This window comes from Zosterops lateralis (assembly GCF_965231275.1).
Source record: "Zosterops lateralis genome assembly, chromosome: 2".
Classification (NCBI taxonomy): Eukaryota; Metazoa; Chordata; class Aves; order Passeriformes; family Zosteropidae; genus Zosterops; species Zosterops lateralis.
In genome coordinates, this window is record NC_139763.1 from 48839341 (window position 1) to 48860556 (window position 21216).

Here is a 21216-nt window from a genome sequence, read left to right on the forward strand (position 1 = left end):
CCAAAGAGATTAATGTTTTCTACCTGGTCTAGACTTACTAAGCACATACAATAATAAATAATCCTCTCCAGATCTTCATGCACCACTAGGAATTGTTCTTCCCATTCCTGTAAACAATTTGTTCCATTCTTTGACTAGGATACATCTTTTCTCCATCCTGAAGGTTCAGTTACAGAGTGATGATGATCACTAAAAGTATTGGCTATCAGCTTCCACAGAAAACAGACAATTTTTTTTCTTAGCGAATAGTGTTCAGAAACATTCCTTGGCAATTTATTCCTACTTTTTGTTGCTATGTTTTTCTTGCTACCCAATTAGAACCTTCCTCATTCCAATTGTTTTGTATTATACCTAAGGCAAAAACAAGTCAAATTGTTTCTACAGAAAGAAGTTAGGTGACTGTGTATGAAGGTCAGTCAACCCCCCCATAATAACGAGAGAGAAATAAGAACTCAAAACAGTTCCTCTATTTCTCAACATTAGAAGTTAAATGAATTGACTTCCCCTCAGCTTCTCTTGCATGACTAAGGGAAATCTGGATAACATTAGTGATGTAGACATAGAGAAGTCAGGCTTCCTAAAGTTACACAGAGGAAGCCTCCCATGGGAAATTCAACCACACTTACCATACTGAGGAATCTCAGGAAGCATACACCAGGAGGCTGTGCTCTCTCTGAGCTTGTGCCTTCCAAATTGGGCTCCCTTGAAATGCCAAAAGTAGGTATCCAAGCTTGTGTGCAATTTATTGACTCTTTGAGGCACTTAACAGTTTTGAAAACTGTATGAACACCAATTTACAAAACTTTGGTACAGTTATTTTCTGTTCAATATAGTGTCTAGGACACCGCAAACATACATTTACATTTCCCTGTAAAACAAAGTTTTATTGCTGTGAGTTGTATACAGTGCTTAAATTGCCTAGATGTTCAGAAAGAACAGGTCAGATTTCTGTATGAGAATTTAAGCTTTGGTTGTACTACTGAACACTTTTTTCCATTTTTTTTTCCTCCTTATTAAACCATCTGCAAAGTTTGAATTCATTTTTCTTATGTTCTAGGGACAACTCAAAACTCCCTTACATGGTTTCAAAGAATCCAGATAAGCTCCACAACTCCTCTTGGGGCCCCCACGGGAAAAAAAGGTTGATTCTAAAGCACTCCTTAAACATAAAGGAAAACCATATAAGCCTTTTAATAATGTCCAAAAGGATCTCCTTCAGAGAAGGTACCAGTATGAGTTTATCAGACATAATTGAAAAGACTTCCACTATAGGCAGATTAAGCATGGTAACCAAAACCTTTGTTCATGACAGTTACTTGCTCAATCAAAATTGCAGCTGTGTTCAAAATGGAATGATACAGCTCAGAAATTCCTCCCTTTTGTTGTGCATACAAAAAAATACTCTGAGAAACTCAACTTCTAACTTTCTCTGGCATTCTAGAAAATTTCTACTATGCTGTATAAGGCACAGTTGACTTAAAAATATGAAATAGAAAAAAACACCTGAAGTGGTCTGATAGCAATGGGGGTTTTTTTTCCATTTTGCAATCATAGCAAAGTGAATATATTCACATATATATTCATTTCCCTCAAAACAGGAAGCTGACAGACACCAGTCCCAACTATTAGAGAGCAGATTCTTAGCTCACCAACCTAATCACAGGCTAAGGGCAACACCAATTTTCTGAAACATGGTTTTACCATATATTAGAAATGAAATGGATAGTTTTCCAAAGTTTTTCACTAAGTTTCTGCATCAAGCAAAAAAAAAAAAAAAACAATCCACCTCTTCACGCAAAGGACATCACTTTTTTAGTGTGTATTGTCTTATTCTGTTTAGTTCTGCTAAAGAGAACAACGCTTTGGAGCTTAGACGGGAAACAGGTCTGTAACTGGCATACACCAGGCTCCTAAACAACCAAAACCCCCGAACAAACAATCTGGCCACTAGATGGCCGGGAGAAGGCAATTTTGTGCAACGTGGGCAGCCACCACTAGATGGTGGCTACATATCACTAAGCGACTGCAACATCCAGGTAAGCTCAGTAAAAAAGTTTATTTTGCTACACTTCACTTGAATAAAATGAAATTAAGGAATGCTAACTTACTGTTATACTTAAAGCTATCTGCCCCTGCTTGCATCCCCAATATCTTCCAAAGCTGTACTTGACAGTCGAGGAGGAGGTGGGAAAGCACATCTTGAACAAGCCATTTCTTCACTCTCCTTTCACCAGAGAGCCATTCCTGATACAGTTCTCACATTTTAACTACATGAGGGAATTTATCTGAGGCTTTATGTGATCTGCCACCTCTATTTGCAGCATTTAAGGATAGCCCACTCTGGGAAAAAACCCAAAAGATAGCCTTACTGTAAATTTCATTTTAATCGCTGCTCTCTTAAATCTACATACATCAACTTTCTGGAGATTTTTTTCTCCTTTTTGGACAAATGCAAATACACAGCCCACTATATATAATATACCCTCATTATGTTAAGCTCAATTTTCCATTTAATTCTCCAATTACCTAAGAAAAACTTCTAAAACCTAACACTACAGTTCTATTACTATCCATAACTGTGTTTTTGTGAACTCCTCATACTACGAGCACAAACAGCAAGTAAAGTTTATCAATTTCCCTATGTAACCAGTATCCATAATAACCAACACGTTCCAATTAAACACACACTTACATAAATACCTTACAATGCGTAAGAATTCGTTTTATGCATTCCCTTCATAGGTCAGCAAAGTTTGCTGATCTTAGCTTGATGCAGTACACAATAAAAAAATCTCAGAACAATCATGAAAAATTATGACCTACAGAGTATTTTTGCCCAATGTGTAAGAATAGTGCTCTGTGCAGTCAGACTCAGCTAAATATCTATTTGAAGAAAAGGTTACCAGTTTATCCAAGTAAATACTTTCATTCTTGAAGGTGGACACAAGGGAATGCAAATTTGGACATCTGTGATTTAAAGGACTTAAGACATATTAAGGCCAGCAATCCCCTTGGCCTCCAAGCGCAGTGCTAATGAAGGCCAGAAGCAGAATTTAAAAGGAAGAACAAGTTCAGACATTAAAGGATCTAAATAGGTTAAATACGAAAAGTTATAGAACATAGAAAAGAGAGAGGAAAATAAAACAAAAAAGAAAAATTAAGTCACACCTCCCTTTGCACCCAAGAATATACTTTTTCTAAGCTCCAACTACAGAAAGAGGTCAGACTACAAAACTCACTTTGCTACTCCATAAGCATCTTTATAGATTTTCTTTGTGAGGCAGACACATATATTTTCATACTAGGATGCAAAACACTGCATCATACACCAACTTGAAAAAACCTTCTGTGAAAGCATTGCAACTTGTGTCTGCAACAGTTAAAGAGATTGCAAAAAAGATTTCAGAAAAAAAGAACTACTATGAAACCTAGGTTGAATGACATAATGAAGACTTCAGTGAATAATCAATCAGCTTTAATCCTGATGAATTCTCACCAGAACAGAGATATCCCCAACATCAAACTTCCATCCAGGCTGCCGAACACATTTTTTTCAGAAAGGGAAGAAACCCTTAGAAATTAGAAAGAAATAAGCTATTGATAAAACTAACACAGCTTCCTCATAAGAACAGGTTCTGGTTGCTAAATCTTAGTTTGATGCAGTACACAAGTTACAAGAAATGCACAGTGTGCACACAGTACATGACAAGGAGCTATAGAAGGGCTAGTTGAAATCAGAGGTTATCCAAAGACAATGCATTTTTATATGACAGTGGTTAGTTCAACTGAAAATGAGTATGGTTGGATTTGTTCCAAAAATCAACCCATGGCGGCCTAATTCACTACACTAACATCAGCAACTTTAATACAGCACATCATCTCTCTTAGTTTTTTTCCAGTTAAAAATCAATTGCCAGATTCTTGTGATCTGGCCTTTAATTCAAGTTGATGATCCAACTAGAAGATGATAGAATTTCCAGTGCTAAACTTTCAAGTATTTACTATGATTTTGCTTTGTTCCCTTATCTGTGACAGATGCCATGAAAAAAAGGCAACATATTTGCTGTATCTGGAACAGGAAGTGTTTATATCGATGCATAGGCAGAAAAATCTGTTCATTACAGTACATTAATGCAATTTATCACAGCTCTCTTTTATATTCCATAGGAAAAAGGTACAATTAAGATACACCTCAGTAGGTCTGGGATACAAGATAACTTACTGAAAAATGCCAACATGAAGATGCCATCATTGCCCACTCTAAGCTGATCTGCATCACTGAAATCATCCCGTGGTGGATATTCTTCTTCCTGGATTTACAGGTTAGTGATAATTTAGTGAAAAGTTTAGAATAACTATCTGTAGGATAAAGTATTAATCATGTTTCTAAAGCTAGAAGAAAACTGACATTTCTGTAACATATCCACATAAAGGAAGCTTTTAAAAAAATAATTTATAACTATAACAAGTCTTATTTGTTGCTTATATTGACAGAGCCCAAATTTTCTCTAAAAGTTTTGGTAGAAAATATGTACATACAGTCTATTCATCTTAAATGAAGAATTATTTCAGATTAGTACTTTGACAATCAAAACCAACATACATTTTTTTACTGTAACTATCTTCATGTTTAGCCAAACTATTAAGTATTTTTTTGAAAAGCCAACACACAGTATGCTCTATACTTTTCCTGCTGGAAAGGTCTTCTAATAATTCCCTTAATATAAAATAAAAGTTACAGAATAAGGTTAGTATCTTGAAATCAAGTGCTGATGCAACAGCACTGCACTAACCAATTTTATAACTCACAGCAAAACATAAGCAAGGCAAAGAACACCTCCAGGGTCACTAGAGGGCGTGAGCACATTAAAAGTATCTAAAAGGCTTCTAAAGTCAAAAAGCACAGCACTTGAAGTCGAACAAAAGCAAACAGAGACATCAGTCAAAACGATCCAAAGATTTCTCCCATTGTGTCAAAATGCTGGACCTTAAAATACTGAAAGTGAGAGTTGCTTTGTTTCTCAGCACACAATTTTTAACAGAATTTGGCAGATTTTATATATGCAGTTATATGCACAGGTGAAACATTCCTCTAGCTGTAGACTGGCAAACACAAAAGTTTTCACAATGACAGTGCTTTCTAAAGAGCCTGATGAAAACTAAGACCAATTAAAGGCCATTTTTATACTTAAATGAGTAACATCAAATCAAGGCAGGATGACACAAGATAAATAATGCTGTCAGTAGCAGCAGTAAAATGGTCTAAACAAAAGCACAGGTAACATTCTTTTCCTAATTTTTCCTCCTATTACCATAATGTATTGGAACTGACATAAGAAATTACCTATAAAAACAAATGAGATCAAGAGAGATCAAATGAAATTTACTCGGCTGTTTCACCTACAAGCACTTACTACAGAAATAATATTTATGACTAAAAGGGAATTCAACAAGCACAGTGATCTAAAATTCTGTCATATGTTCCCCTTTGTCAATAGAGCAAAATCATTTACCAGGGTATGGCAATTAGGTTAAAAACTGCTGTAGCAACTCAGAGCAGTCAGCTTCACCCTCAGTAACACAGACATGAAATTCCAGCTATGCTCTGTATTTCAGATTAATTAACCAAGACACTGTATCAGATAACTTACTTTAAAAACACTGCTACTTACACAGATAATTCCAATGGAAGCAAAAAAAGCCAGTTAAACAACAATCCTAAGGCACTGTAACTCAACTCCACATAATTTTAGGCGTTCCTAAATGGTCCTCGTAATTGACTAAGCAAGCATCATTTTGTTTAGCTCAACTTTGCTGCAGCTACAAGACTGATGGAGAGGAAGGGAATGGGAGGGAAGGAAGGGCTGAAAAGGCATTAAAAAAAAAGAGCTGCATTTGAAGGTGTTTATCTGTGAAATGCATGCCATAAAACTTTTTCCTTTTTCAAGTCAGAATAAAAAAAAATGTTTTTAATTTTAATTTCACAAGGTCTACAAAACCCCATATGTAATAACTTTGGACTTTTTAAAAACTGTCTGCTAACTACTGCACTTCATACTGGCATTTCTGAAACAATTAGTGAATTATCCTCCATGTAAAAGTTGCCTCAGAAAAAAGAAAATTTTGCTCAATGACAGTAACAAATTTAGCAGAGGCTTCTCTGAGGCTTACACATGTGAGAAACACAGGTCAATAAATACAGCTCAGGAACATGAGAACAGATCTCTGCATACTGTTGTATTAAGCGTGAACAATTATTAATTTATCACACTCCATGTCAAAAAGGAAGATGAAACTGAGTTCTCTTTACTGTCTCCAAAAGCCAGAATACAAAAACTGAGTGTTTAAGAAATGAAATACTTAGAATACTAGGAAATTAAATCAGCCTACATCCACATCATTTAGGATTATGAGGTTTTGTGAGGATTCCTGCAGACAGAAAACACTAACTGACCACTGTTAAGGAAGATGGACAGCATTTCTTACTTTCTAAATAAGCTGACATCTGTAGGAACAGAAAACTTATTGCTCCTATGACCAGAGAAACATCTGAACAGCAAATTATATTACCAACATAAATGGCATGTCACACAGAGTAATTTCTCCAAACAAAAGAACATCAAATGGTACACAACATCTATTGAAGTTGAATCTATTAAATCCCCATAAACTAAAGTGTTCTCTGTAGTATTCTGCAAGAGGAGGACTGGTTTTCTTCCTCAGTGTTTTTTAGCATTTTTTCAAACTGAAGTCTAGTATGGCCTATAGGGAGACAACCACCTTAATCAAGTAAAGAACCACTAAACTGATATAACTCTTCCCAATGCAGTGGTTACAGAGAAACTTCTGAGGAAAAGGTTAATTACTTAATAAACCTCATAAATTATACCTTCAGGATACAAACCAATAGGGAGAAAATAATAATAAGGGGAAAAAGGTACAATTAAACCCCAGAAGCATTTGTTTGCCAGCAGGAAAATTCATAACAAAGTCTAAACTAGAGAGAACTATACCATACCTCTGGACGACTGAGGAATATTTCATCAAACAGACTCCTAGATTCCCTAAACTGGGCGTGCTAAGCATGTAAAAACAGAAAAACATAAGACAAATGCAACTGAAAAGCATTAAGTAAAAGCCATTCATTGCAACATACAAACAAAGTCATTAAACTGTTAGCAGTATTTTTGTCCATTTAAATTGCCCTTCCAAAACTGATCTTGAGAATTTGAAAAGAAAAAGGCAGGATAACTAATGCTATCACTACTGATGACACAGGGCTAGTATAATTTCTTTGATAAAATGAGATATCTGGGAGCATTTGAAAGGAATACATGTCTATACACAATCTATTCCTGTAAATCGAGCAACACAAAGAATTATAAAATTATTAAAAGTTTCAGTAAATGTTGAATTTAAGTTGTTCTTATTATGTGTTAATACAGGGGCTATGATGAAGTATTTAATATAATCACATTAAAGACCTTTTAAAGTGGCCGACATGATTTGGGGGAAAAATATGAAAGCTGCATAATTAGTGTGCTGCCCTTCCATGTCATTTTCCTCTCTTTTTCCTAATGAGTAGATTTGAACCTTCACTGCACACTTTGGAGTATACCATGAAAATGATCACCTTGACGCATCACTCAAGGTAACATAAGAACATTTAACTTTTTCCAATTGCTCACACTACTGCAGTAAAGAGGCAATATATCCTCATCTACAAGGAAGAAACTAGAAGTTTAGAACACAGTAGAGTTCACATTTGTAAGAGCACTAATTTCATGAGGCTTAAAATAAAAACTGAAAAATCTACATGTTACATCATTTATCTATGTTTTTCACACTGCATAACATGCAGGTCAGATAATGTCTGCAGCTGTCACTTGTGAAAAGGAGAAAACAATTGAACTTTACACTACTGTTACGTAATTAAGTTACTTATGTTTTCTTCCATGAGTATTCAGAGCTAAACCCTTGTCCTAAAGATGGCAAACCACCACTCAAACTGTAACAAGAGCCTTCTTTCTTATTCCAGCCATCTGCCACATTAAGACAGTCTTATTACACAGTCTTAGTCTATCTCAGTGTAAGTCAAGAGGTATTAAATAAGGTAGGGATTTTGTGGCAGCATCACATGGTAAGATAATTAAAACAGCAGTAATTAAAACTGTACTGGCACATAATTTTAATATCAACTACAAAACTGAAACTCAACTTCAGTGTTTCTTACTTTTTCCCCAAATCCCAACTTTGCAACCTTTATGCTGTTTCTCTAATAAAGCCTGTGTGCGTGCACGCATTTGCTTAAAAAAATAAAAAATAAAAAAAACAGAAGCAAACTGAGCAGAATTACTGTCAAACTTGAGCTCTTCAGCAGTCAGCAAGAACGTGCCTTTCAGATACACTTCTGATACTAACTTAGTACTGCCGTACGTCTAGAATCTTTTATTCAATCTCTGCTTTGGGGGAATTATAGTGTGTTCCTACTGATTTTTCATGACTGAAATTCTTGTGGTGCCAGCACGTAGTTCTTGAATTTCAAGCTCTCCTGTATGTTCTAGCAAAGCAGACTGTGAAAAAGTTTATTTCTCACTTCATCACTGTAGCCAATTCTCTTGCCTCTTACCTCCAGATTCCTTTTCCCTCCCTGGCCACACCAGCTTCAGTTCCTTTCCTAGTACTACATTTTGTCCCCACTTGAGTTCCTTTCTCCACCAATCTCAGTTAAATGAGAAACAGAAGGGAAAAGAATTAAGTCTTTCTACTCTATCCATACCATGGCCCTCCATTCATCCTTGCCTTTTCTTATTTTGACTTAGACTCATCCCCTCTGATCCCTGCTAGAGCCAGTTACCTCCCTGCTCAATCAAAACCAGACTTCTCTTCCCATAAAATGTAAGCTTCAGCCACTGTCCTTCCCTCCATCCACCCCTGAAGAGAGCTGAATCTAGGCTTTCCCCTTCCCTTCTAACTGAAGGCTAAGAATAATAAAACTGCTTCAGGGCACACCAGAAATTGCTATTTCTCAGGTCCAATGCTTTCACCAAAAGCAGTCAAGAGCAGCCATAAGGTGTATCTACTTTTAGTTCTGTAATTCTACTCTGATACAGAACATTTGAGAATGTTCTCTGGGAACAGCACATATGAAGCCCCATCCCATTCAGAGCTATGAGCAGTCTAAACTTTTTCATGCAAGACCATCTCCATGCATTTACAAAATCTGAAGCTGTACGTATCAACTGAGGAAACTCATTTTTAAAAAAATTTGTAGTTTGACCAAAACCAGGCAGACTGTTTGAGGAAGGGCAAAAGATGTTTCTGTCACAGTGACCTGAACTTATAAGAAAGAGAAAATAAAAGTTTAAAATGACAGGACAAAAATACTTGTTCTGTTTTGGGGCTTTGGCTGAACCTCAGGCTGAGTTGTCAAGGAAGATTGTTTGTATGGCTGAAATTGGTGCTTCAGAGGGTTCTAGGTGTAAGAACAAGAATCTGGCAAAAGCTGCACATCCTGTCTCAGTGTCACAGATACTCTAAAAGTTAGGGTTTGGGCTGTTAATCCTCCAAATTTGTAACTTCAGAATAAGGGTTTCATTCAGACAAGTATTTCAGCAAACATTTTACTTATGTGACAAGCAGTAAGAACAGACTACAAAGAATCCATGCTCCAGTTAGAGCAGATAAAATGTGACAATGGAGATCATCCCCTCACTGCTAAAACTTGGCAAGTCCTCTGTGGTTTCCTACCAAATTCAGTCAAATGGATTTGTATGACACCATCACTGCTGATGCCACACAAACCCACTTTAACATTAGCTGTGCACACCTTCAAGTGAGTGCTGTGCAACGGTCAAGGAAGGACCTGCCTCCTGCTGGGTGAGTAAAGGTGTTTTCTTAGTCACAAGCACACCACAGCCAGTAAGATTTTAAATGTATATCAAATGGAATTACATTTGATCTCAAGGAGAAGATTTTTAGTGAAAGCACTGAAAGCCATTTTTGGGTATAGTATATTATGGTCAATACTACCAAGCAGCAGAATTTCCACATTCCAAAACTTCAGAGAAAAGAAGAAACTTGCTTACAAAACTAACATTTTCCACTAACTGCAGATACTAATCTTCTATTTTGAAGACTGTATTCTTCATAAGGTTAATTCTTACAAAACTAGAAACACTGAATATACGCCTATTAATTGTTTACCACAACTCATGTAGGGCCTTTTTAAGTACTTGAAACATTTCTTTGAAATTCAGTATTTAAGTTTCCATAGATCAAACAACAGGAACCTTTTCTTTTAAAAATTATGTACACGATTTGGGGTCATGACCCTTGCAGACTGTTGAAATTCTCCCTTCCTCTCCAAAGGTCTTTGGTAATTCTTTTGGTTTTACCATCCAAAACAGTACACATTAATGATAACTCTACAGAATAACATTAGCAGGGGATACCTAATTAAAAGTTGATAAAATACTGGATAAACTATTAAAACAGGGCAAAATTTGTCTTTTAAAGCTGTTTGGATAGCTACGTCTTTCAAAAGACTGAATATGATGTTCTTTTTATAGTATTGACAACTAGCTTACATTATCTATATAAACCTAAACATCCAAAATATTTCAATCATCAGTCCCACCATTATAAGAGTCGTGGGTCATAATATGGGCCCAATTGTTATAAATAATCAACCTAACACATTTCACAAAACTGAAATTCAACAGAACTGTATCACTTACTCTCTGGGCAACTTCAGCTGCAGCAGCTGCCATGGCTGCAGCTTTGGCCTTCTCTGCTTCATCGTACGTGGGAAGAGAGGTAGCTACACTGTATGGAGGTGGTACAGGATAAAACTCATTGTGTGTGTCTGTTCAAAATAAAGAAGTTATTTATTTTTAAACCAAAAAGATGCCAAGAGTATTAACTTTCACATACACATAATTATTTACCTTTAAAGTATATTTTTTTACAGAGGCTCAAACTGAGGATATTTGCATTTTAATCTCTTAAAAGTATTTATAGAGAAAAACTTTTAACAGCTTGATGTTACTTTGAGCTGCTACCCAAGGCAGAAACCTTAATATAGATTATGTCAAGGAGTCAACAAATTCATGAAGAAAACATCATATTTTAGTTAGTTATATCCCCAGGGATTCCAACCAAATGCTTTTCATCCAATCATACAAAAGATATACACAGAAAAACCTTTTAAAACAAGCTTTTAAATATCAGTATCAATCTGTTACTTCAGTCTGATAATAGCCATGCTGTATTCTTATCAGTGTGGCCTTGTTGCCAACTGCAGTTGCTCTCTGAAAATCAGTTTTTCCAAGATTTTCAACACATTCTTTCAAAAATTGTTCCTTCCATCAAAATGGACAACAGACTTCATTCTTTTGTGTTATAACAGTAAGACATCACCATATAGAATTATTGCCTTGAGCTTCCTCCTACAGCCAGCAGTAGCTCCTTAAAAGGCTGTTTACATGGTAAAGATTTGTCAGCACAGGTCACATGGTCAACAGATTTGTCAGCACACCAACACAAGGATGTTATATATAGGCATAATTCCACACAGCTATGTATTATACTTGGCAACACTGTCTCAAAGAACAGGGACAGGAAACTGTTCTTTTAATAAACATTAAAAAAAATTAGGTTGGCAGCTACTCCTAAAATATTTATTTGGCACATGGGAGACATAAATCCATGCACCTTCATTTAAACAGGAACTTCCATGTTGCCTGCTGTTAAGTCTCCCATATCACCAAGAAAAGTCACAATCCCCTAAGAAAGGGAGCAACGAATAAATGGATAGAGACCCATTACTCATTTTTCAGGAGAAGTTTTATCGAGACCCTTTAAAGCAAAATAAACCTTTTCATGGCAATATTTTCACCAAACCACGTCACACACTAAGGAAGTCTGAAGAGCTTTTTATAAAGAGGCAATGAAAATTGCTAATGAGGTCTAATAATGGAGCACTACTCAAAGATGTAGATTAACTGTGGAAAAGAACTATTAGCATACTTAAATAAAACCTATTAAACTAATTAATGAACATCCATTTAGTCAAGCAATTGGAAACAATCAGTGTCGTTTAGAAGTGTGCTTCTTCTGAACAAACCAAAGGGCTGCACATCAAAGGACAGCTTTTTACTGCAACTGTGTGTATGGGGAAAAAAAATACACAGCAGTATCAGACCACTTTGAACCAAGGGCTGATTCATACATGCTCGTCTCTGAGAAGCTGCTATTTGAGAAAAATACCTGAGGTTGCAGCTGCTTCCACAGCTATGCTACAGTAAGGAGGAGGGGAAGTATCTGCCTCAGGTGAGGCTGCTGTCTGCGGAGGCTGCGGAGTCTCTGCAGATGTCGAAGGCTGCTCAGCTGCTGAAGACTCTGGGGGATCATCCTCATTGTGAAGCTTAGGAGAAAAACACACACATTTCAGAGGCACTCAGGGAATACTTCCCATGACAACCTAATACTTGCAGACACATGTTCAAAGAGAGACAAGATTACTCTCATCAAAACAAATGATTTACAAAACAGCATGTGACCACTTCAAGTAGTCCAGCTAAATTCTTTTAAGCAATCAGCTAAAGATTATCTTAACTGCCTCGCCTTTTTCCGCCCCCCCCCCTCAGGAATGGTTTTCTTCTCAGTGATTTTGAGGGACTTTAAAAAAATCTCGAGTTTTCCATGTTTACTATATGGTAAAATACTGTTATATAAATATTTTATTACCATTATAATTTTTTTTCTTCTGTACAGTCATAAAATGTATCAACCTATTTTAAAACATATTGGGTGAGAAATATTACTGCTTATTGTATTTATCTAGAAGAAAAAGAATTAAGACATTTCTACTTCTGTAACTGGGACTTTCATTCTCTTGCATCTTGTCAAAGAGCTAATTCCAAGGCTTCTCAAAATATTCTGCTCTTCTTTACACTCTGGAAACAATCCTTTCCCTACAAAACTTCAAGTTGCTGGTTTGGTTTTTTTCTTGATTAAGATGCAGTTTTAAAAAGATATGTTCAGTAAAGCATATAAAGAAATAAGAATTTGGAAAAGGAAAAATGTTGATTAAAACTATGGAATTCAGAACCAGTAGCTAATATCTTTTCTTAGAGAACACATTTTTGATTATTTTAGCTAACTTGATAGTTCTTAGAATGTATCAAGCTTTTAAAAAGAAAGAGTGCTAGAATTAAAAACTGCTAGTTCCCAGCAGCGTGAGCTACAAGATAAGATGCCTAGAACTGAAGCAGATGCAACAACTGAAGCACCACATGTAAAACCCAGAAAAAATAAGAATAAGTTAAACATATCTAAAAGAAGAATTCTATAACCTCAAATTGGTACTTTTTATGAACATCCTACAGCAAAATATTATTTCAGTAACAAATATTAAGAATATAACTACAACTATTTCCTATTAGACAAAGTATAATCAGATTACTGGAAAGTGCCTTCTGAGAAGAACGCTAAATTTCTTATTAAGCAGGGTAACACTCACACCAAAATTGTTTTAATATGCAGATTATATCAAAGTTCACAGAATGGTTGAGGCTGAAAGGTCTTCTGAGCCCATCTAGTTCAACCTCTCTGCTCAAGGTGAAGCACCTACAGCTGGATGTATGAGACCACATCCAAACACTTTTTGAATCCCTTCACTGATACAGACCACACAAGCTATGCAGAAAACCTGTTTCAGTGCTCAGTCACCTTCACATTACTAAAAATAAGGAAAAAAAATAAAAAATGAAGTTTCCTGATGCTCAGAGGTCACCTTCAATAGAAATGATAGGTGTTTTTGAGAGTTTCTGGGTCCTGTGCAATCAGGTCATTAAATGCCTAAACAGTGATCCAGAAGTAGCAGTAATATGAGAAATATTTTTATCCGTTTCGAGTAGTAAAAGACAAAGAAAACAAAAACATTTCAAAATAACCCAATATATTCTGGGACACAGAAAGCAAGTGAGAATACAAACCACTCAACTCTAAAAAGGTTGATCAGATCAGAAAAGCAAGCTGAGAGCTACAAATGTTATGGTTCTAAATTAAGTACAATAATTCACAAGAAAAATCTAGTACTGCAATGGATATAGCCAAAATAAGTACATTCTTAAATAAAACTAATTTGATTAAGGTATAAAGAACAAAACACTACTGGCATGGTTCTTACACTAATAGCTGGTACACTCACCCTCATTTGGGATGTGTGTCTAGTTTTGAATACCCTATCAAAACAACCTGGTCTTTGGGCAGGGGAAAAACTAAAGCAAACTTAAATGGACCTCTGTTACTTCCATTCTTCCTCTCCTGCCCTCCTCTTCTTCAATCACAGCAACTTCTTTCCCTATCACATCACAGTAAATGGTGTCACTATTCTGAAGATACAGAGATCCACAAGCAGATCATTGGTCACAGAGCATATTACTCCTAAACAAAAACAAACGAACAAACAAAAAAAAAAAAAAAAAAAAAACAACAAAAAACTTTGCCATTCCCCAGAAATTTAATTTTACATCTTCAACATGTTATTTTGAGCTGTTTAACTCCAAATTATCTGTAATATACTAACAGTGGAGTAATTTAGCAGATGAGGGAGTTAACATGAAGATCAGACATAAACATGTACATGAGACTTCTTGCCTTCAAAGAGAAGGTTAATGAGTCATTCAGTGGTTATATCAACTGCAACTAGGAAATGGAAAAATTCCATCCTAAGGGTTCCATACAAAATAGATCCATTAAACCCTTTAGTGTCACTTCAAATGCTTTTATTTTGTAAGACTTATATTGAGGAACCAAGTATTTCTATTTATCATCTCTTCTATATAGGGGCCTCTCAGAAATTCTGAAAAGCATCAAGGCTATCCTAATGTAGCAACTTAAAGAAAAATCTTCACCCTTTTTATAAAAACAAACAAACAAACAAACAAAAACCACAAACCAAAAAAACCAAACCAAGCAAAAAAAAAAAAAAAAAAAAAAAAAAAAAAAAAAAAAAACACAAAAAAAAAACAACACAATAATTGGATTAAGAGCTTGAGTGTTTACAGCTAGAACAATAGCTGTAATAATCAAGCTGTTCCATGAACACAAACTAGATATTGTTAGTTCTTGTTAGTGTCCTGTATCTACTCTCCTTAAGAGAGTAACTTAGCTCCTTTCAGAGAACTACTTCACTGGGTTAAAAAAACCCAAAACAAAACCTCCCAACTGCAGCAGAACCTGCCCCAGTAAACTGGAAATTTTGCCCACACCAGCAGGCTAGACAGCAGTGGTTATATCATTTTGTCTTGCAGCAGCTCTGCCTTTTCTTCACAGAGCACTGACTCTCCTCTCTGGAGTCATCAGGAATCTGACTACCTTCGAGCCTCCCCCTTCACGTTTAATTTTGGCTTCTTCTGGTAGTAAATTTAGAACTTATTTTTGGAGATGGGGAAAAGAGGCCTGACACTCTTCATGGGCTTCATTGCCATAGAAACCAAGCTAAAAACAACCAGAAAGGAACAGAAAATGTCTGTTCAAGGCATATACTTATGCTATGTACTTTAATGTCACCTGAAGCAGCATTTAACTTTGAAAGTATATAAATAGAATCCAAGATTTTCTTTTTCCAATATTAAGAATGTTTCACCTAATTTTTAATTAAAGGACTAAGAAGAATCCACAGCTCATCATCTCAGCCCCTCCCAGGCCTCCAATGAACCATTATTTGGTAGCTGGCAAAACAGCTGCTTTTGTCAAGATCATGGCCAAAACAATTACCAAGACCTATTAAACCACAGACAACTGTAAATTAGTACCTTCCCCTATTCCTTCCCTCACATTTTAAAAGTGGGTGACACAGAAATTTTTTTCCTTCATGTTTTAGTCTGTACTTGGGGTATCTGCCTCACTATATGTAGCCTCACTATAAAAAGAAAAAGTGAGTACTTTGCTATTAGACACATTACTCTTAAACTGTTAATGCTAATGTTAATTATTTCAATCCCTGCTTCTGCAAACAACAGTACATTACAGGCTCATATTCTCAAAAAGTATCTATGATAGGACATGTAAAATTCAGAGATCAATGGCTGTTCTGCTGACAACAACTCAGTCTCATGGCAACTACAAAAGGGTGAACAGCACAGGATATCACAATAGTTTCCTTCACATGATTCTTACCCTATACTATCTTCAGTTTCCTTCCCAGAAAAGATCTACAAAACAGTGATTCACTACTTCATTTCAGAAGTTAAAATCAATGCCAGACCTGGCAACACCAAAATACTGTATAAAACACAGCTATCTTTATTTTCTACTTCTACATTAATAATTTCTTTTAAAAAGAAATTATTCTTATACAATGTGCACAATTATTCCTTCTACAATTGATTTCCTTAGCTCTGTTATTTTGTATAATTATTTCCAAAGTAACCAGATGCAATATCTGAAATCAGCTGACACCTTACAAAGAAACATGACCCATGAGAAAGTGCTTAGAACAGAAGCTTTTACCAAGGGGATGGATGCAGATACTTTAAATGTTTAGGCTTATCAAAAGGAAAACTAAAAGTGGAAGATCTCATTCTTTACTTAACACTTTTTATCTATCTGCAGATATTAACTTCATCTGACCTACAGATGTCTGCTTTCCTGGCTTAACAGAGTTTGCTTCATTTCTGATGAATTGATTGGACAAGAGTGGCAATATAAGCAAGTTATCCAATTATGTAATTTAAAAAAAAAAAATCAGGAGAAAAGGATATGTCTGTTGTCACCTGTACCAAAAATACTCAAGATTAGAATGATGCTCTATGATAAAGTACATTGAAGTAGCACATGCTAATTCTAGTCATAGTGCACAAATATCATTTGATTTGTACCTGAATGTACCTGATTTTACATTTCAAAAGCTGCTCTTTACTCCTTTTATAAAATATGATATATGGAAACCAGTATATTATAAAATTATTGCAACACAACTAACTTCAACAGCATATTGCACATATTTTAAAAATCCTTTTTTTATAAACATGTTTTTTTCACACTTAAATAATTTCTTTCATGTAGCACAAAATTATGCAGGAGAATTTGCCATACGAATTTAAAACAAAACCCCAAACAACTAGCCAGCTTTCTTTCCCTGTTTCTTTTAATACCTTTATGACCAGTTAATCTTGTCAAAATGTGACTTTTAGGTAAATTTCAGCAGTGATGATTCTGTCTGGGTCACTACAGAGTTACACAAAATTCTCATTAGCAACCATAAATTACAAACCACCCCTCAAATGAAATTAAATTTTTGAGGAAGCTTTGACTCGTCCAGTTTTGACCTTACACTGATGAGTTTATGGATTCTTCCAAGCTGTATTAAAACTAATACAACACAGAAATTCCATGATGTTGGACCTAACACTTTGCCACAAGTAAAACTGTGGAGACAACCAAGTAGATGATGCAAGTTCTACCTTTGTGTACAAAATTCCATTGATACACTTACTTCACAAAAAGCAACACTCTTGGCAACTGAGATTTATCTTCTTCACTTGGTAAAAGTTATTTTGGTCTTCTATTACCAATTTTTCAGAATATGACAAAAGGTCAACCAAAAATATCCATTTATTGCAGCTTCTAGCATTGGAGGGAAAGGCATGACAGCCTCAAGATTGCCAGTGCAGTGCACAAAAAGAACTCTGATATTTCTGCATTAGATTAATGACATCTTCCATACTGGTACATATGTATTTATTCCACAGAAATCATAACATTGTAAATACAATAGGTGCAACACACAGTGGGTTAAAAAAAAGCTCTTCAAAAAGCTATCAGGGAGCTTTTCACATCTGTGTTTCACTGAAGCTTTCATTTGCTGGAAAATTCAAGTCCTTTTACACTTGCCTACTGGTAGTGATTTGCAAGTCTGCAATAAACTCCTCTCTACAAATGAGGCATGAAAGCAGAGATCTCTTGCTACATAAAAATAACTTCAACAAATACAGGCTGCAAATTTAAAGCTCATTTTGTAACCACATACTGCATTTTTCAGCTTTACTAGTCTAAAAATAAGATTTATTTATTTGTAAATAGTAAAATTTTAATTTTGGGATTTTCAAGGAAAAAAAAAAGATGTTAAAATAAAATTTGATCCTGAACCTGTTAGAAAAACACTTCATGATGTTTCTTTTTTCTGAATGCCACCTAATAGTATCAACAGCTCATACTATCAGCTATTGGGTTTTTTTTTATTTTAGGAAAAACAAATAAAACCTATATCATTAAACCATAATCACCGCAAATAGAATCACAGAATGGTCTGTGTTGGAAGGGAGCTTACAGATAATAGAGTTCCAATCCCCCTACCAGGGACAAGGACACCTTCCACTAGACCAGGCTGCTCAAAACCCCCTCCAGACTGGCCTTGAACAATTCCTCAGATGGGATGCCCACAGCTTCTCTACAAACATGTTTCAGTGCCTCACATCCTTCACAGGAAAAAATTTCTTCCTATATCTAAAACAAACCTAATCTCCCCTCAGTTTGAAGCCAATCTCCCTTGCCCTGTCACTGCATGTCCTTGTAAGAAGACCCTCTCCAGTCTTCTTTTAGACCCCCTTTAGGCACTGGAAGGCCATAAGGCAGAGCCTTCTTTTCTCCAGGCTGAACAACCCCAACCCTCTCAGCCTTTCCTCATAGGAAAACTGCCACATCCCTCTGATCATTTTGGCATCCCTCCTCTAGACTCACTCCAGCAGGTCCATGTCCTTCCTGTGCAGGGACCCCAGAGCTGGATGCAGCCCTGCAGGTGGGGTCTCACCAGGGCAGAGCAGAGGGGCAGAATCCCCTCCCTGGCCCTGCTGCCCACGGGGCTTTGGATGCAGCCCAGGACACGTCTGGCTCTCTGGGCTGGGAGTGCCCATGGCTGGGTCATGTCCAGCCTCTCACCCAGCAGCACCCCCAAGCCCTTCTGGGCAGGGCTGGTCTCCATCTGTTCATCCTCTAGCTTGTGTTTGCACTTGGAATTGCCCCAGCCCAGGCACAGGACATTATACACTGGGCCTTGTTGAAATTTATGATGTTTGCACCCACCCACCTCTCAAGCTCGTCAAGGTCCTTCTGGGTGACATCCCCTCCCTCCAGCATGTCAGCCATACCACACAGCCTGGTATCATCAGCAAACTTGCTGAAGGCAAGTGCTAAGATCAATCAGCTCTGATTTAGGTCTCTAGTAGCCTCTGAAAAATCAAAACTAAAACCAATAATCTGTAATTACGCTTGGAGAATAATTTTAAGAGTAGAAAAACTAAATAAATCTTTCTGCAAAATAAATGTTTTCATTTTCTTGTTTATTTAGAAAAAAAAAAACACACAACAGCTTTTTTAAAGAAGTATTTCACAATTTTGTAGAATACAAGGATTCTTGAGAAAATTCATCAAACAAACCATAATGCATTTAAACTTACTGGCTTTCTCTTCAGTATCACTTATTTTCCCTCCACAAATAAGGTAGTTTACAGCATGCCTTCTTCAAATGTGTGTTTTAACACCAGTCTCCCATGAACCCATGCACACCAGCTAGCAGGAAGGCAACTATTTCCAGTTCCCCACCAAATGCATGCTCTGCTGCAATATAGTTCTGGCCACAGCCACAGCCCTCCAGAGAAACACCATCCTCTAAAGATTGGTGAACCTTCAGATTAATAAACACTGCACTACTAAGCAATTAAGCTTTAAAGGCACTTCAGTAAAATGCAGAAGTATAGAAATTTTCCCCTACTTTTTCTTTTTATATATTCAAAACTAAGTCATCAAATCTGATTAGAATTTCTGACTGAGCAGAACAGATGCACATCATTTTCTTTTCCTCACCATCCCATCACTTGGCAAGCATCAACTATCCAACACCCAGATCTAGCAATATCCCTTCATGATAATGAAGTGGGTTGTTTTGTTGATTTTTTGTTTTGTTTTGTTTTTCTTAATCAAGCATCTCTGCAGAAAGTTTTCAACAGTAATTAGTATGTCAGAAGGTCAAAGGTGTAAAATCAGCACTAGAAGCAGGAAATCTGAACAGAAGTCCATTGCTGCCATTCCACAGCTGTACAGAAATACCAAGTGTGTCTGTTACACAGGGATTAGATACCATGGAAACCCAGAACCTCTGGAGGCAAACTTCAGCTGAAAAGAATCCAGAGATTTATACTAAATGTTGTTGAAAAATAAGTTGCCAAAAGAATGGCTTTTTTACCAGTGATTTCCTTGTGCAAAAATAAAGTAATCTGTAACAAGTGAAAGTGTTTCACGTGCATTTAAGTGACACTTAAATTATGGTAGCTCTCTTTTAACTAGGGATCTTTAGGTTATTGAATTTTTCAAGGTTTTTTAAATCTTACAAGTCTGATCTAAAAAAAAACCAAACCAAGTAAAACAACAGTGATCAAGACTTTGTAAAGGAAAAGAAAATAAAAACCTTATAATGTGTCTGTAGATAGATCCATATAGATGTGTCTATGTTCATCCCAGTACCTCATATACAACATTTTACTTGTCCTTTCATTTTACATGGATTATAATCCAGATTTAACCAATTAATTACACATTTAGTAGCACAACATACACCTCTGCATTCATTCCCTATGGCTTCTATTGAGATGTATTCCTTCCAATCCCTCCTATTAACAGTAAAATCAGAGCCATTAGTGAATATGAGAACATATCTGGTGTAAATATGTGAACTCTTCCAGAAAAGTAAATGTTCTAAGACTAATGATACTAGAAGTATGGCCTTATTCTTCAAAGTATATTCATTTCTCTCCTCTTTTCTTGAAGGTTTCTTGTCCGATAAAAATTATGCCACAATAATTTTGGCACTGGAATCTAAACACTGGAATTTTGGTATGATCCAAGCAGATATATGCTTCATATTTATTGTAAAATTATAAATAGGGCATTGTTCCTAGGATTCTTCCTATTCCACAGTTATAGGAATTAATAGAGAAATTTACCAACAAAAAACTGATATAGTACTAATAACAACAGTGGCTGGGACCAACATTTTCAAATCTTCACACATGATATAAAAAAATTCTAGGAAAAAAAAGTTGTTAAAAGCTTACTCTAAAACTTGTACACAATTAGGTATTGCAACACTGACCTACTCCAGAATGCAGAAGCTACTAGAAACATTACCACCTATCATGTATCCTTATGTTT

General features: G+C 36.1%; 1 protein-coding gene across 2 annotated transcripts in view; it reads right to left on the reverse strand.

The window, feature by feature from the left end:
• NDFIP2 (Nedd4 family interacting protein 2) overlaps nt 1-21216 on the reverse strand; it is a 44891-nt gene that overhangs the window by 13952 nt on the left and 9723 nt on the right. Inside the window, exons 2-5 of one of the 2 annotated variants that reach the window (XM_083884981.1) lie at nt 12271-12427; nt 10740-10867; nt 7019-7078; nt 4223-4310 (exon numbers count right to left, since the gene is read on the reverse strand). In XM_083884981.1, the coding sequence (XP_083741107.1) occupies nt 4223-4310; nt 7019-7078; nt 10740-10867; nt 12271-12427 (433 nt within the window). The remainder of the gene's footprint in view (nt 1-4222; nt 4311-7018; nt 7079-10739; nt 10868-12270; nt 12428-21216) is intronic. The other variant, XM_083884982.1, reaches the window with a different exon arrangement.